Source organism: Neovison vison, chromosome 6 (genome assembly GCF_020171115.1).
Source record: "Neovison vison isolate M4711 chromosome 6, ASM_NN_V1, whole genome shotgun sequence".
Taxonomy (NCBI): domain Eukaryota; kingdom Metazoa; phylum Chordata; class Mammalia; order Carnivora; family Mustelidae; genus Neogale; species Neogale vison.
This window is the reverse complement of record NC_058096.1, coordinates 123,622,033-123,637,754: the sequence shown is the minus strand read 5'-3', so window position 1 is coordinate 123,637,754 and position 15,722 is coordinate 123,622,033. Positions and strand designations below refer to the sequence as shown.

Below are 15,722 nucleotides of genomic sequence, written 5' to 3'. Positions count from 1 at the left end.
TCATCAATAGTGCTCAGGGGACACCTACCTCCTTCTAGAGTCCTGGTACAGAACAGGGAACTCTTAAAAAGACAAGCCAGATCACAGAAAAGTTAATATAGATGGATTTTTCCTTAAACTCTTAACAGCATACTCCATCTCCTTCATGGCAAGAGAAATGTAAATTAAAACTACACTAAGGGAACATTTATCACCTATCAGACTGGCAAAAATCCTCAACGACAGCATATTCTGTTGAGGTTTTGAGAAAAGAGGCATTCTCACACACTGGGAGAGGGAGCGTGTATTGATATCATTCCTAATTCTCCCATTTTTAGTAATGGGGAATCGGGCAACATTTGTCAAAATTTAAGGTGCATATACTGTTAAACCTAACAATTTCACAAGGAAGAATTTATCCAGTAGATACATATACTTGCACACATATGAAATATGTACAAGATCATTCATTGTGGCATTATTAGTAAAAGACTGGAAATTATCCAAATGTCCATAAGAAACTGGTTAAATATAATTTATATACACAGAATATTATACAGCGGTAAAAAAAGGAGGAAGCTTATGACGTGCTAATACAGAAAGTGTCCAAGATATGAGCTAAGTAAAAAATAAATAAATAAAGTATAATAAAGTATTATACTTTTTATTTTTATTTTATTGTACTTTATATTTTACAAAATAAAGTATGTAAAAAGCTACCATTAGTGGAAGAAAGGAGAAAAAAGGAAATCTGTATTCATAAGAATGCTAAAGAATAGCTCTTAGGACAGGCTTGGTAATGCGTCTAAAACATTTCAGAGCCTTATACAACTTTTTTGTTGTTGTTGTTCCCACCCAGTGTCCATTATATATGGGCTTTGGCTCTGAGCCACATACTACCCCACTGTGAGACCCAGGCTGATGGACCAGGCCCTAAGGGAACCTGGCAGGTTTCACTTCAGAGGGAAAGGAATATGGCAAACGGGGAACAACTGGCTGTGAAACTTCCATATGCGTGTGAACCAAATAATGCTTCTGCCCACATTTCATTGACCGATTAAGTGACAGGAGCACCACTGAGTACAAGAAGGCAAAAAATGTTTACCTTGCCAGGCAGGGTTCCATACGTCACATAGTCAAGCCTATGGACACTAGGACAGGCATGTATAAGCTCCCACTGGGAGGGGAAGCAACTAATAATGACAATAATGCAATCTGGTCCTAAGAAATTACATAATAGTGACTACTTATGGGATGGGATATTGGAAACTGGGTAGATAGGGGTAAGATGGCCACTTTCACTTAGTATATATGTATATTTGAATTATGTGAATATATTATCAAAAAAATACTGCCCAGTAGCTACATAAAAATATATCCAGATCAGGGGCACCTGGCTTGCTCATCTGGAACAGGATGCAACTCTTGACTCAGTTAGGGTTGTGAGTTCGAGTCCCACATTGAGTACAGAGATTACTTAAAAATAAATAAGTAAAAATATATCCATATCTCCTTTTCCTGTGATATGAACTTTGGATACATCACCTGAATGCACTGATAAGCTCCTGACATCTTACTGATAATATTTCTGCTCAGAGGTATGTGAAGATACGCTAGTGGAACCTGTACCAGGGCAGCTCTCCCTGCCTGGTGCCTGCAAGAGCAACTGACGGGGCTTTTCAGGGAAAAGCAGGAATTTGTATCTGATGTGTCTGGTTTGAGGACTCAAGGGACTCGGTGAGGAGCATCGTAGCTCCTGGACCTTTACCGAGCTCGGGGTACCAGGGACTCTGAGCGGAATGAACAGACATTCATTCTGGGACAGCTGGCGGGAATGTACACCGCAAGTGAACAAACTCCCAGGAAAGCAGGGTAGGGCACTGGGGAAGCAAGACCAGGAATGCGATCTAAGAGAGAAGGAGAGCCACTAACTGAAATGTGAGCTGTAAGGTTGGTAGCTAAGAAGGTGGCGTGAATCGGGAAGGGGAGCACAAGGTAAGCTGAGGAGCAGTTCAAGCCCAAAGACAAGACTAGGGAAATGAGCCAAAGTCCCACGTTTCTGGGCAGCCAGCTGAGGGGGTAGGCTGTCTGAGGGCTGAAAGGCTGCTTACGACCTCACAGCAGCCCAGAGCAGGGACCACCCCCACACAGGCTAGACCACAGGAGCCCTGAGACGGGCCTTCAGAATCCCATCTTGTGACTCAAGGGTTTCTAACCCCCTGGGGATCTTAGGGGGAGGCCCAGAAGTCCCCCAGGGGTAGCAGGAATTGTTTGAGGGGTGAAAACAGTCCTCCACAGCACTGGGTTAACATTATAGGCCAAGTGATGAATCGCTGAACACTGTATCAAAAACTAATGATGACTTAACGTAATAAAAAAAATTCGAGTATAAAAAAAATAAAAAATAAAAAAATAAGTCATCCGTGCGCACGGCTGCTGCACTTGCAGACACCCGAGACACTGGGCCTTCCTGGCCTGTCCATGCAGACAGTGGGCTCCATTGTTGTTCACTGTCCCCCACGAGACCCCCCTTCCTCCTCCAGTACCACTTCAACCCCTCGCAGTCCGTCCTGGTGATGGAAGGTGACGACATTGGGAACATCAATCGTGCGCTCCAGAAGGTGTCCTACATCAACTCCAGGCAGTTCCCGACGGCGGGTGTGCGGCATCTGAGAGTCTCCTCCAAAGTCCAGTGAGTAGACAGACGCTGGTCAGCCAGGGGCCCAGCTGAGGCAGTGGGGATGGTCCCTGGGGAATGTTCCCTGGCAAAACAGATTCATCTTTCTTCAGCTATTTGCAGTTTCTCTGCTACCCCTAGGAGGAGGCCCCAGTGGATCTGTGTTCTCTTCTTGTTTTCTTCTTAAAGAAAATGTTCGGTTGCTTTGCCAACACAAATTCAGCTTTCTCTATTTAATCCAGAATCTGATGTAGTACTGCATCCTGTAAATTCGCAGAAAGCTCAGTTTTTAGTGGTCTGATTTAAGGTTACAGTAGCCGGTACATAGTCAGTACTTGAAAAATGTTTAATGAATTGGATTAAATCAACCAACCCAGCTTGAGAGCAGCTAAATACCACAGGTCTTCGAGAGAAAGAGAGGGTCTAGTTCTTGTCCCCAGGGGTCAGAGCCCAGTAAAGGGGATAACTCACATCTTGGTCTGTCAAATCATTTCTCAGCCACGGCAACTGCCTGGTGGGACCCCAGAAAAACTCCTGGGAGGCAGAAAAGGGAGCCCCCTAATCCCTGGAGCCAGGATAGGAAGCCAGCAGGATAGGAAGAAGACTGGTAAAGACTGGTCTGCTGACTGCCACGTTACTGGGGCCAGGGACAGGTGCCAGACTAAACCCCACAGGCAGCACTCAGATTCAACAGCTCTAGGGACAAAGGAGGTATGCCCCCCTTCACACTAAGGGCCCCCATTGGAGGCCTGTGATAGGCAGCAAGCATCTCCAGCTCAGCTCCACACTGCAGTCAAGAGAGGGACCAGGCTTCCATGAAGCGATGAGGGGCACAGTGCCCTCTGGGACTGGTGCAGCAGAGGCCAGGTGAAACCAGTGGGAGGAGGATAACACACTCCCACATCTCGCCCACCACACAGAAGAGGAGGGAGTGGCTCAGCATGGTGACCACCCAGACGGCCCTTTCCCCGGGAACTTACCAAAAGGATACAGGTTGACGGCCGCCACCAGCTGAAGTCCACCCAGTGTTCCCAGTGCAGCCCTCTGGGCCCCGGAGCTCTAGCCTAGGTCTTTGGCTTAGGTGAGCAGCACAGAGTGCCAACGACTCGTGTGCCTGATGCGGTATGATGAGGGTGTTGGATCCACCTACATTTACTGAGCTCCAACTGTGAGGCAGACTCAGGGCTTGGCTTCTTTTTTATATGCCATCACATTTAATCCTTGCTTTTATGAGGGAATTAATTATGGTCACCCCCACTGTACAGATGGAGAAACTAAGGTTCCCAGAGTCCCACCTTGCCCAGGGTCACCCAGCCCCGCTGTGGCTGAGCCAGGCCATGGACCTTTTCTAACTTCCCAGGCCTTGCTTGTGAGGTCACAGCGGTCTGCCTTCCAGGTATTTCTGTGGCATCGTACCAGAAGAAAAGAGAGGATCCGTGGCACACCCGCCACAGGGGCACCGTGGAAGCTCCTCATCGAGAGACAACAGACATGAGCACGGGAGAGTTCAGCCCTGGGGTCTCAGCACGATGCCTGTACCCAACCAGTTAAATGGCAGTTTGCATACAAAATCATAGTGCTATACCAAGCAGTGGCTAATTCATGTTACCACTGATTAGTTTGTTAAAGGATAATTAGAAGTTTAACAGTTACTTGTCTCTGGTACCAGAGATTCCCAGTTCTCCCAGAAGCCAATCCTCATAAGTCCCTAGATGGCTATTAGTTTGTGCTGTAGCTTTCAGTCTGAATGTCTGTTGACACGCTCCGAGACTCCAAAGCAGTCTTGAGACCTCTAGACCCTTAGCAAGGGCTAGAGGTGATAATGTGTCTCCTCATCCCCCGTCCTGTGGTGGTGGATGCGTTCGTGGCTCACTCTTCAGTGCCATGACATCAGCTGTTTTCCCAGGTGCTTTGGAGAAGACGTATGCATCAGTGTCCCCGACGTGGATGCCTTTGTGATGGTGCTGCAGGCCATTGAGCCCCAGATCAGCCTCCGAGGCACAGACCGCCTCTGGAGACCCGCCGCCCAGTTTGAAAGTGCCCGAGGGGTGACCCTCTTCCCCGACCTCAAGATCGTGAGCACCTTCGCCAAAGCCGAAGCCCCAGGTGACCTGAGGACCACAGGTACAGATGTGCGCTGGGTTGTAGGACAGGAGCCTTCTGTTCTCAGAGCCATGCCAAGTCCCCCTGCAGGACAGCAGCACTGTTTACCACAGGAGGGAATTTCCAATTGCGGAGCAAACCTGCAAACAACACAGATCACAGGAGGGAAATGAGCCATTTGGCAAACAATTGGTCCATGCATGTACATGATATGATGTTGGAGGGAGGGCATTTATGTCAAAGGGTAAATGAAAAAAAGCAAGTTGCAAATTACAGAGTTCCTACAACACACACAGAAAAATGCCAAGAAGAAAGCACACCTGACACTGGAAGTGCCACTCTCTGAGACACAAAGAGCCCATTTGTCTCTGCTCCCCTTCGCTTGGCTGCAAATGCAGAATGTTCAATAGTGCGCATGTGTTACTGTGATAATCAGAAGAGAAGCTAAAGAGGCACAAAGGAAAAATCTAGCTGTGCCTTAGCAGACATACGGTAAAAGTTGGGTCTGATCCACCAGGTTAGTGTAAGCTCTCAGGAGACTTCCCAGCATTATTGGAAGGGCTTCTTGGTGGAGGTGGCATTATTGGAATGTTCTGCCAGGGAGAAACACTCCGTTGCATGAAACGCTACAGTGCACTCAGCTGGCGGGGCATGGAGGGTAAAGAAAGGAAGGTTAGAGAAGAAGAAAGGGAAACCCAGAGCCCAGAGCTATAGGGTAATTATCCATTGAACCATCCTCGGCAGCCTCCTCCAGGAGGGGACTTCCAGCTCTCCCTCCTCTCGGCCTCCAGCAGCAGCTGCTGCTGATGTGCTGGTGGAAGTGGGCCTGAGTCCCTGAAGGGCTGCTTGTGTAGTAGTCCGAGTTACTCACTGCCTTAAACCACCCTGGTCCCTAGCGAATGGGGTGCCTCCAATGTAGTCCAATGCAGTAGAGGGTGTCTTATCAGGTGTCCCTGCCAGGACAGAGCCCTAGCCTCGTGACACTCCAGATGCATTAGGGCCTGTGAGCTTCCCCTTCTTCCGCTTGCCCTCATTTGGAGTCACAGTCAGATGGAGAAAGGAAGGGCCTCTGCCCACAGTGGTTGCAGGCTGTAACTAGGAGCTTGTGGACGTGCTAGGCCTGCCACTGGCTGACAGGCAATGCCAGGGAAAAGCAATTACCTGGGCTCTCACTCACCTTCTGTTTATGAGAGGTGCGGGCAGAGCACAGAGCCAACTGCCGGAGAGCTGTTACAGGTACTCTTTAAATCGTATTATTGTTAGAATAATTGTTATTGTGGATGCCTTAAGTAAGTAGGCTCATGGCACTTGCTGGCAGGCTTCAGCGACCCGCCCTAGAATCACCTTCTGTCCCTACTGACCTCCTTCTCTTGGTGCTGTTTCTGTACCAGCGACAGGCGAGTCCCCCGTGTACACGCCTCTCTTTCATACCTCTGTGTTCTTGCTTTTGCTCATGCCCTACCTCTGCCTGGCAAGGCTCTGACCTTCCCCATCCACATTACTGCTGGTACGCGTCTCCCCCACAAGCACCCTGCCCCCTCAACTGGGCCAGCTATACCGCTCTGTAAGTCCCCCATGACTGATGCTTCCCTGCCCGCCCCCGTGTTTGCTAACCCATGGTGGCAGTTATCAGTTAATTAAGCCAGACCAGGGGCTCCCTGAGGGTTCAACCATGGCGGATTCAACCAGCACACTCCCTTCAGCACAGTAGGAATCCAGAGAAGTACAGATGGAAGATAGAAGCTATAATACAGCCCCAGAAGAGCAATGAGAAAATGCTCCACAATTACACCACGTCCCCTTCATAGTATGAGCCATCAGCCAGCTACACGGGGACGTAGGAGTAAGGATGACCTAAACTGACCTGATAAGAAGCTGGCAAAAAACTCCAGAAACCAAGCAAAGTCCATCTGAAATACAGATACAGTATGCTATCACTAACGACAGGCCTTCCATGTAGATTAATGTGATTTTAGATTTTGCTGGTGAAACATGAAGCCTTTGAGATCGACAAACACCTAAAAATTAAGCATATGAAATTATTTATAATAATGTATATCTGGTAAGAACAAAAAATATTTTTGGTATCACTAAAAAATTAAAATAGAAAATAATTATTTAAAATAATTTCCTCTAGTAAGTCCTTTTAATTTCCATTTCATAAATGTTTTATAGTATACAAAATATATTAGTCCACTTTATAAATAAATAACTATACATATTGAAATGATCTCAGTTGAGAAATTTTTCCCAAAAAGGCTGCAAGATCAAAAGCATTTGAAGACTACTAACCAAAATGTTATGAATTTATAAACTGTGGAATCAGAATGTCATGGCTTGTCCCAGCACTTCCCCTGATTTCTGTGTAAGCCTGAGCAATCCACGCTACCCTCTGGACCTTCCACTTCACCACTGGTGGAATGGGAATAATACTAGTACCCCATTTAATAGCTGTCAGGATTGTTTGCACACTGCCTGACTCATAGCAAGCACTCCATAAATACCATCACTTTTATTATTTTTTTAAAATCCAGTATAGTTAACATGCAGTGTTAGTTTCCACTGCACAATATAATGATTCAACAATTCTGTACATCATCCAGTGTTCATCACAAGTGCACTCCTTAATCCCCATCACCTATCACACCCACCCCCACCCACTTCCCCTCTGATAACCATCAATTTGTTCTCGAGAGTTAAGGGTCTGTGTTTTGGTTTGTCTTTCTTCCTTGTTCATTTGTTTCTTAAATTCCACATATAAGTGTAACTATATGGTATTTGTCTTTTTCTGAATTCCTGCATTTCAAGATCCATCCATGCTATTGCAAATGACAAGACTTCATTCTTTTTTATGGCTGGGTAACATTCCATTGTGTATGTCTATATATATATATACACATGGTGGAGTATTATTGCATACACACATGTATATACATACACATATGCACACACACACACCACCTCTTCTTTATCCATTCATCTATTGATGGACACTTGGACTGCTTCCATAATTTGGCTATGGTAAATAATGCTGCAATAAAAGGAGGGGTGCATAGGTCTTTTCAAATTAGTGTTTATGCATTCTTTGGGTAAATATCTGGTAGTGGAATTACTGGATCCTATGGTCATTCTATTTTTAACTTTTTGAGGAGCCTGCACACTGTTCCCCACAGTGGCTGTGCTTGTTTCCATTTCCACCAACAACAGTGCATGAGGACTCCCTTTTTCTACAATCTCATTACTTGTTTCTTGTGTTGTTGATTTTCGTCATTCTGACAGGTGTGAGGTGATGTCTCATTACGATTTTGATTTGCATTTCCCTGATGATGAGTGATGTGGAACATCTTTTCACGTGTCTGTCAGCCATCTGGATGTCTTCTTTGAAAAATGTTTGTTCATGTTTTCTGACCTTTATTCATTGGATTATTTGTTTTGGGGGTGTTTAGTTGTATGTAAGTTCTTTATATATTTTGGATACTAATCTTTTAACAGGTATGTCATATGCAAATATCTTTTCTCTTTCAGTAGTTTTAATTATTTGCTTCTTTAGCTGTGCAAAAGTTTTTTACATTGACGTAGTCCCAATTTTACTTTTGTTTTTATTTACCTTGCCTCGGGAGACATATCTAGAAAACTGTTGCTATGGCTGGTGTCAAAGAAATTACTGCATGTGCTCTCTTCTAGGATTTTTATGGCTTCTGGTCTCAGTTATGTCTTTAATCCATGTTGAGTATGGTGGAAGAAAGCAGTCCAGTTTCCTTCTTTTACATATAGCCAACCAGTTTTCCCAACATTTGTTGAAGAGACTATGGTTTTCCCATTGTATAGTCTTGTCTCCTTTGTTGAAGATTAACTGACTTAAAAGCATGGGTTTATTTCTGGGGTCTCCACTCTGTTCTGTTGATCTGTGTGTCTGTTTTTTTGCCAGTACCATACTGTTTTGATTACCACAGCTCTGTAGAACATAATGAAATCTGGGATTGTGATGCCTCCAGTTTTGTTCTCCTTTTTCAAGATTGCTTTAGCTATTTGGGGTCTTCTTTGATTCCACACAAATTTTAGGATTGCTCTTCTATAAAAAATGTTGTCAGTGTTTTGACAGGGATTGCATTAAATCTATAGATTGTTTTGGGTAGTATGGACATTTTAACAATATTTGTTCTCCCAGTTCATGAGCATGGAATGTCTTCTCCTTTGTTTATGTCATCTTCAGTTTCTTTCATCAATGTTTTATAGTTTATAAGGATACAGGTCTTTTACCTCCTTGGTTAAGTTTATTCCCAAGTATTTTATTATTTTGATGCAATTGTAAATAGGATTGTTTTCTTTCGTAAAGATTTTATTTGAGAGCACAAATGAGAGAGAGAAAGAAAGAGCACACATGGGTGGGGGGGGACAGCAGTTAAAGGATAAGCAGATGTCCCGATGAGCAGGGAGCCTGATGCAGGGCTCAATCCCAGGACCCTAGGATCACAATTTGAGTTGAAGGCAGACTCTTTTTTTTTTTTTTTTTTTTTGTTAATGTTAGTTACTATACAGTAAAACATTAGTTTTTGATGTAGTGTTTCATTGTTCATTGTTTGCATATAACACCCAGTGCTCCATGCAATATGTGCCCTCCTTAATACCTACCACCAGACCAAACCATCCTTCCACCCTCCTCCCCCCAACACCCTCAGTTTGTTTCTGAGTCCAATCTCTCGTGCTTCATCTCCCCCTCCAATTTCTCCCCCTCACTTTTCTCTTCCTTCTCCTAATGTCCTCCATGCGATTCTTTATGTTTCACAAGTAAGTGAAACCATATGATAATTGACTCTCTCTGCTTGACTTATTTCACTCAGCATTATCTCCTCGAGTCCCATCCATGTTGATGCAAAAGTTGGGTATTCATCATTTCTAAGTTGGCTAAGTAATACTTCATTGTATATATGGACCATATCTTCTTTATCCATTTGTCAGTTGAAGGGCATCTCAGCTCTTTCCAGAGTTTTGTTATTGTGGACATTGCTATGACCACTGGGGTACAGATGGCCCTTCTCTTCACTACACCTGTATCTTTGGGGTAAATACCCAGTGGTGTAATTGCTGGGTCATAAGGTAGTTCTATTTTTAATTTTTTGAGGAACCTCCATACTGTTTTCCAAAGTGGCTGTGCCAACTTGCATTCCCTTTACTCCACATCCTCTCCAACATTTGTTGTTTCTTGCCTTGTTAATTTTGGCCATTCTAACTGGTGTAAGGTGGTATCTCAATGTGGTTTTGAATTGAATTTCCCTGAAGGCTAATGATGATGAACACTTTTTCATGTGTCTGTTGGCCATTTTTATGTCTTCTTTGGAGAAGTATCTTCCCAAGTCTTCTGCCCACTTTTTGACTTTTTTGGGTATTTTTGGGTATTAAGTTTGAGAAGTTCTTTACAGATCTTGGATATCAGCCCTTTGTCTGTAGTGTCATTTGAAAATATCTTCTCCCATTCTTTGTTTTGGTGACTGTTTCCTTTGCTGTGGAGAAGCTCTTTATCTTGATGAAGTCCCAAAAGTTCATTTTTGCTCATGTTTCCCTTGCCTTTGGAGACATGTCTTGAAAGAAGTTGCTATGGCCGATGTCGGAGAGGTTACTGCCTATGTTCCCCTCTAGGATTTTGATGGATGCCTGCCTCACATTGAGGTCTTTCATCCATTTTGACTTTATCTTTGTGTATGGTGTAAGAGAATGGTTGAATTTCATTTTCTGTATATAGCTGTCCAGTTTTCCCAGCACCATTTATTAAAAGGACTGTCTTTTTTCCATTGGGTATTTTTTCCTGCCTTGTTGAAGATTATTTGACCAGAGTTGAGCATCCGTATCTGGGCTCTCTATTCTATTCCATCGTCTATGTATCTGTTTTTGTGCCAGTGCCATGCTATCTTGGTGATCACAGCTTTGTAATAAATCTTGAAGTCAGGCAACATGATGCCCCAGCTTTGTTTTTCTTTTTCAACATCTCCTTGGTGATTCAGGGTCTTTTCTGGTTCCATACAAATTTTAGGATTTTTTGGTAGACTCTTAACCAACTGAGCCACCCAGGAATCCCAAATGAGATTATTTTCTTAATTTCCTTTTTCTGCTGTTTTGTTATTAGTGTATAGAAATTCAAGCAATTTCTGTATATTGGTTTTCTATTTTGCAACCATACTGAAGTCATTTATCATTTCTAGTAGTTTTTTGGTGGAATCTGTAGGGCTTTCTAGATATAGTATCATGTCATCTGCAAATACTCAAAAGTTTTACTTCTTCCTTAACAACCTGGCTGCCTTTTATTTCTTTTTGTTATGATTGCTGTGGCTAGGACTTCCAGTACTGTGTTGAATAAAAGTGGTTAAGAGTGGATATTGTCTAGGGAAAAATTCTGTTTTTCACCAATGAATATGATATACCTGTGGGTTTTTCCTATATAGCCTTTATTATATTGAGGTTTCTTCCCTCTAACCCTACTTTCTTGAGAATTTTTTATCATGAATGGATGCTGTACTTTGTCAGATGCTTTTTCTAAAGCTATTGAAATGATTATATGGTTTTTATCCTTTTCTCTTATTGATGTGATGTACATTGATACTTGAATACTGAACCACTCTTGCGTCCCAGGAATAAATCCAACTTGATCATGGTGACTGATTTCTTTAAATGTACTGTTGGATTTGGTTTGTTAAAGTTTTGTTGAGGATTTTTGCATCTATGCTCATCAGGAATATGGGCCTATAGTTTTATTTTTTGATAGTGTCTTTATCTGGTTTTGGTATCAGGGTGATGCTGACATCATAGAATGAATTTGGATGCTTTCCTTCACTTTTTTTGGAATAGTTTGAGGAGAATAGGTATTAACTCTTCTTTAAATGTTTAAAAGAATTCACCTGTGAAGCATGTGGTCCTGGACATTTATTTGTTGGGAGGTATTTGATTACTGATTCAGTTTCATTGCTGGTAATTGGCATGCTCAAATTTTCTGTTTCTTCCTGATTCTGTTTTGAGAAGTTATAGGTTTCTAGGAATTTATCCATTTCTTCTAGGTTATCTAATTTGTTGGCATATGATTTGTCATAAGCATTCTCTTATAACCCTTTGTATTTCATAGTCTTGGCTGTTTTTTCTCTTTTATTTTAAGCTCTTTCTTGTTTTTATTTTTTGGATGAGTGTAACAAAGGATTCTTAATTGTCTTGATCTTTTCGAAAAACCAACTCCTGATTTCATTGATCTGTTCTATTTTTGTCTAGTATCTATATCATTTATTTCTGCTCTAGTCATTACTATTTCCTTTTGATAGTTCTGGGTTTTGTTTGTTGTCCTTTTTCCATTTCCATAAGGTGAAGGTTGTTTTTTTGAGATTTTTTTTTTCCTTCCTGCGGCAGCCCAATGAACTTCCCTCTTAGAACAGCTTTTGCTGCATCTCAAAATTTTGGACTGTTTTGTTTTCATTTGTCTCCATGTATTTTTTTTTTTTATTTCCTCTTTGATTTCTTGGTTGGCCCATTCATTGTTTAGTAGCCCATTATTTAACCTCCATTATTATGTTTTTGATTATACTTGTTTTATGGCCTACTATGTGATTTATTCTGGAGAATGTTCCATGTGCACCAGAAAGAATATGTATGCTGCTATTTTAGGATCAATGTTCTGAATGTATGTTAAATTTGTCTAGTCCAATGTGTCATTCAAAGCCACTATTACCTTGTTGATTTTCTGTTTAGATAATGTATCCATCAATGTAAGTGAGGTACTGTAGTCCCCTACTGCTATTGTACTATTGATTACTTCGTTTGTTACCTGCTTGCTGCTCTGTGTATTTAGGTGCTCCCATGTTGGGATTATAAGTATTTACAATTGTTATATCATCTGTTTGATGATTTCCCTGATTATTGAAATGTCCTTCTTTGTCTCTTGTTACAGTCTTTTTTTTTTTTCCAATTTATTTATTTTCAGAAAAACATTATTCATTATTTTTTCATCACACCCAGTGCTCCATGCAAGCCGTGCCCTCTATAATACCCACCACCTGGTACCCCAACCTCCCACCCCCCCGCCACTTCAAACCCCTCAGACTGTTTTTCAGAGTCCATAGTCTCTCATGGTTCACCTCCCCTTCCAATTTACCCAAATTCCCTACTCCTCTCTAACGCCCCTTGTCCTCCATGCTATTTGTTATGCTCCACAAATAAGTGAAACCATATGATAATTGACTCTCTCTGCTTGACTTATTTCACTCAGCATAATCTCTTCCAGTCCCGTCCATGTTGCTACAAAAGTTGGGTATTCATCCTTTCTGATGGAGGCATAATACTCCATAGTGTATATGGACCACATCTTCCTTATCCATTCATCCGTTGAAGGGCATCTTGGTTCTTTCCATAGTTTGGCGACTGTGGCCATTGCTGCTATAAACATTGGGGTACAGATGGCCCTTCTTTTCACGACATCTGTATCTTTGGGGTAAATACCCAGGAGTGCAATTGCAGGGTCGTAGGGAAGCTCTATTTTTAATTTTTTGAGGAGTCTCCACACTGTTCTCCAAAGAGGCTGCACCAACTTGCATTCCCACCAACAGTGTAAGAGGGTTCCCCTTTCTCCACATCCTCTCCAATACATGTTGTTTCCTGTTTTGTTAATTTTGGCCATTCTAACTGGTGTAAGGTGACATCTCAATGTGGTTTTAATTTGAATCTCCCTGAGGGCAGTCTTTGTTTTAAAGTCTATTTTGTCAGATATGAGTATTGCTATTATGGCTTGCTTTTCACTTCCATTTGCATGGTAAGTGCTTTTTCATCCCCTCACTTGCAATCCACATGTATTTTTAGGTCAAAAATTAGTCTCTTGTAGGCAGTATAGAGATAGGGTGTGGGTTTTTATCCATTCAACCACCTTGTGTTTTTCGTTGGAAAATTTAGTCCATTTAAAATAATTATTGATAGGTATGTACTTATTGCCATTTTGTTACTTGCTTTATGGTTCTTTTTGTAGTTCTCATTTGTTCCTTTCTTCTCTTGCTCCCTTCTCACATGGGGTATTGCCTTTCTTTAGTGATATACTTGGATTCCTTTATGTTTTGCATATCTCTTCTGGTTCTTGATTTATGGTTATCATTAGGTTTATAAATAACATCTTCTGCATATAGCAATCTATATTAAGTTGTTGGTCACTTAAGTCTGAACCCATTATTTACTCCACCCTCCGACCCCCACAGTTTAGGTACATTGTGTCATAATTTGTAGACTTTTATTTTTTTAGTTCCTTGACTGATTTTTATAGATATACTTTATTTTTATTGCTTTTGTGCTTCTTACTTTTCTTACTCCATGCAGCAAATTTCCTGTAACATTTCTTGTAGGGCTGGTTTGGTTGTCATAAATTCTTTTAACTTGTGTTTTTCTGGGAAACTCAACTTCTCTTTCTGTTCTGAATTATAGCCTTGCTGGATAGAGTATTCCTGGCTGCAAATTTTTTTCCTTTCAGGACTTTGAATATGTCATGCCCCTCCCTTCTGGCCTGCAGACTTTCTGCTAAAAAATTAGCTGATAGCCTTATGGGTTTTCCTTATATGTAACTCTTGTCTTTGCTCTTGCTGTTTTTAAAATTTTCTCTTTGCGGTGCCTGGGTGGCTCAGCTGGTTAAGCATCTGAATAGTACTCTTCATTTTTGCTTAGGTCTCTTGCTGTGATTTTGTTCTGTTCTTTCATTTGGGACATATTCCTCTCTCCCCTCATTTTATCTATACCTCTGTGTTTTTGTGTGTTGGGAGAGTCCACAAGGTCTCTGGCTCTTGAAAGTAGTGCCCTGTAGTGTCCCTGTTCACCAGAAACTGGGGCTTTGATAGTATCTCCTATGTGTGTTCTGTGTGACCTATGGCCATGGCTGAGCTGCTTCTGCCTTCAGCCCAGTGGTCTGTGACGGCTTTCTTTGCCTATTGTGAGCAGGGTTTTCCCTGTGGTGTTAAGTCAGTCTGCGTGGGTATTGGGCTTGAGTTGAATCAGACCAAGCATTTGTCAGAGATACAGTAGCATCAACCTGCAGGGTGATTTCCCTGTGTTGTTCCTTAAGACACTGGTTGGTGGTTGGGGCCTGAAGTCAGACCAGAGGTCTGCCCCCAGCCTACTGTTGGGGCTGAGGCTTGGTATGTGTGGTTATCTTCCCTTCTCCCTGGGGCAGGAATCACTTGGGATTGGTGCTGGTCCCTTTCAGGGTAGCTTGCACAGTGCCAGGCCTGTGGCACCACTTTCGAGGGGCTCTGGCCAGGGTCATATTGGAGGGGACTGATCAGCAGGAGAACTTGGTGCAGAGAACTTGGTTTTAGGAAGATTTATGCAGGTATGCAATGGGAGGGAGTGGAGGCTTCGCTGGAGAGGGCATGTCTGCAGGAGAACCTGGGTATCATTGCACTGTTAGCAATTTGGGTAGCATCTGTTGGCATTGTGCTGGTTCCCTCAGGTGTCCGTGTCTCTAGGTGGGGAGTGTGGGGGAGGGGATGGTGCCCACATGCCTGGGAAGAGTTGCCCAGTGATCTGTCCCTTTGACACATGCTCTGAGATTGGTAAACAAACCTCCCTTCCATATAACCCAGGCATTTTTCAAACTGCTGCTTCTATGCTATATATTCACAGGCTGCTTGTTGTGCTTCCTCTATAGGGGAAGGGACTGAGCTTCCTCTCATCTTCCACTCTCCCAGAGCCAAGCCCACTGATTTTTAATGTTCCCAGTATTAAGCCCTACTGCTTGTAACAAATCATGAAATTATGCCCAGCTGGTTTTCAAAGCCAAATATTATGGGGATTCGTCTTCCATGTGCCTGGAGTGTTTGGTATGAGGATCTGTGTTTTTCCCCTTTCTATGTCTGTGGCACCCCTCCTTCCCACAGACCCATTTAGCTCCTAACTACATCTCTTCCCTTTCTATCCTCTCTCAGGTGTCTCTTTCCTACATTTAGTTGTGGAATTT

General features: G+C 42.7%; 1 protein-coding gene across 1 annotated transcript in view; it reads left to right on the top strand.

The window, feature by feature from the left end:
• The window catches only part of CLSTN2 (calsyntenin 2), a 403,373-nt gene that overhangs the window by 371,767 nt on the left and 15,884 nt on the right, over positions 1 to 15,722 (top strand). Inside the window, exons 11-12 of the mRNA XM_044254829.1 lie at positions 2,523 to 2,671; positions 4,563 to 4,780. Coding sequence (XP_044110764.1) covers positions 2,523 to 2,671; positions 4,563 to 4,780 — 367 coding nt within the window. The remainder of the gene's footprint in view (positions 1 to 2,522; positions 2,672 to 4,562; positions 4,781 to 15,722) is intronic.